Here is a 1,875-nt window from a genome sequence, read left to right as displayed (position 1 = left end):
ATATATATATATCTCATTGAAACATTGAAAGAACTCGAATAAAAAACTGAAAATCTCCTGATCAAGGCTTTGAGTTTTAGTCAAACAGAATTATTTTAAAAACAAACGAATGAAACTGACTTTAACAAAAAGATGGAATTTCCAGATAAGTTCAAAACTAAAGTGTCCACAGGGAAATGCGAAACACAGGTGTGTCTGGTAATCAGCCTCTCAGGTGTCTTCAGTCTGGAATCAGTCTGTTTAATGACTGACACAGGACTAACTAACACACACTACACAGACAGCTGAGGACAGGATGTCAGACAAACTGCAGACAGATAAAATAAATGCCCACGAAAAAAAAAAACATAATAAAAGCATGGATGGACAGAAAGAAACCAACGAGTTCAGAACAACCTCCAAAGAGATTAGAGGTTACTCAAAGGTCATCACTGTCAGATCTCTTTTTTTTAAACAAGGTGAGCTGAATGAAAGACAATTTAGGAGGCCACCAAATCCTAAAAACATGACTTGCCAAAATGTACAGTGCCCTCCAAAAATATTGGAGCAGAAAATCAAATTCCCTTGTTTTGTTGTAAAGAAACATTTTGTTTGACAATTTATGGAGAAATGCATCGAAACTAATCACGAGGAATTTTATCAATCAGCAGGAAAATGATCCAAAGCACACTGCCAACAAAACAAAGGTCTTCATCAGGGGAAAACAGTGGAAGGTTTTAGATTGGCCAAGTCAATCACCTGACCCGAAACCAACAGAGCATTTCACCTCCTGAAGAGGAGACTGAAGGGAGAAACTTCCCAAATAAACAAGAACTGAAAGAAGCTGATGTGAATACCCCACACATGTTGTATCTGTGTATTCTCATGTACTTGGACTAACATCTGACCTGACAGCCGTTGTACAGCAGCTGGTGCTCAAACTTGCGGACACCAAGGATCTGCTGGAACATCTCGTAGAGCTGCTCCTTACTGAGGATCAGCTCCGACACAGAACCCATATGAGCCCGCTGTGTTGGACGACGCGTGTCCTCCTCCCCCCGGTAGATGGCATCATATTTGGCTATCCAGGAGCTCAGCACAGTCTCTTTGCTCAGACCATCGATTTCTGGAAGGCTGCGGACACGCCGTTCAATGTTTTTCTTAAAGACCTCACGAAAGTCGTTGGCTGAGCAGCCGCCACTTTGAACCATTCGGGAGGCTCGCTCACTCTTCAGGAAACTCTGTAACGAGAAGGAAAAGAAAACTTACACAACCGTTTTTAATTTACTTACTGTATTAGCTTGTGTCACCTAAAGCTCTTCATGGAATGGACATTCTTATTCTTACTCAGGCTTGTTATTTTAGTAAATGTTCAGCGTATAAATACAAAAAACAAGTCTAATTTATTACTTTAAATTGTAAAATCTATGTTCAACACTGCCTATTTAAACTAAAATGAAGTGTTTGAATTGTGGGTACATTTCTAAACATTAAAGAGTTGCAAGACCAATCTAAAATGACTGAAGCTTGAGTTTTAGCATACCAATACATAATACACCCACTAGTCATTTCACTATATATATAATGGTTAAATCATTTTCTACTGAAGGTCAAAACAATCATCAGAGTTGTGAAAAAAAAATACATTTACGTAACTTTAAAGATGATGTAATAGTTGGTTTGAGTAATTCAGAAACTGCTGATATACTGTGATTTTCACCACAACCATCTCTAGGGTTTACAGAGAATAATCTGAAAAAGAAAATATCCAGTGAGTGGCAGTTGTGTGGACAAAACTCTCTTGTTGATGTCATAGGTCAGAATGGAGCAGATAGAAAGGCAACAGTGGCTAAAACACACACACACACACACACACACACACACACACACACACAC

The 1,875-nt window shown here is 38.8% G+C and overlaps 1 protein-coding gene across 13 annotated transcripts in view; it reads right to left on the bottom strand.

Annotated features, from left to right (window-relative positions):
• cadps2 (Ca++-dependent secretion activator 2) overlaps nucleotides 1-1,220 on the bottom strand; it is a gene marked incomplete at its 5' end in the record, with an annotated part of 178,988 nt that extends 177,768 nt beyond the window's left edge. For all 13 annotated transcript variants that reach the window (XM_014025857.1, XM_014025862.1, XM_014025858.1 and 10 more), the window contains 1 exon segment: nucleotides 888-1,220. In XM_014025857.1, the coding sequence (XP_013881311.1) occupies nucleotides 888-1,220 (333 nt within the window).
• Nucleotides 1,221-1,875: the final 655 nt, after the last annotated feature.

This window comes from Austrofundulus limnaeus, unplaced genomic scaffold (assembly GCF_001266775.1).
Source record: "Austrofundulus limnaeus strain Quisiro unplaced genomic scaffold, Austrofundulus_limnaeus-1.0 Scaffold505, whole genome shotgun sequence".
Classification (NCBI taxonomy): Eukaryota; Metazoa; Chordata; class Actinopteri; order Cyprinodontiformes; family Rivulidae; genus Austrofundulus; species Austrofundulus limnaeus.
This window is presented reverse-complemented; position numbering and strand designations above follow the sequence as displayed.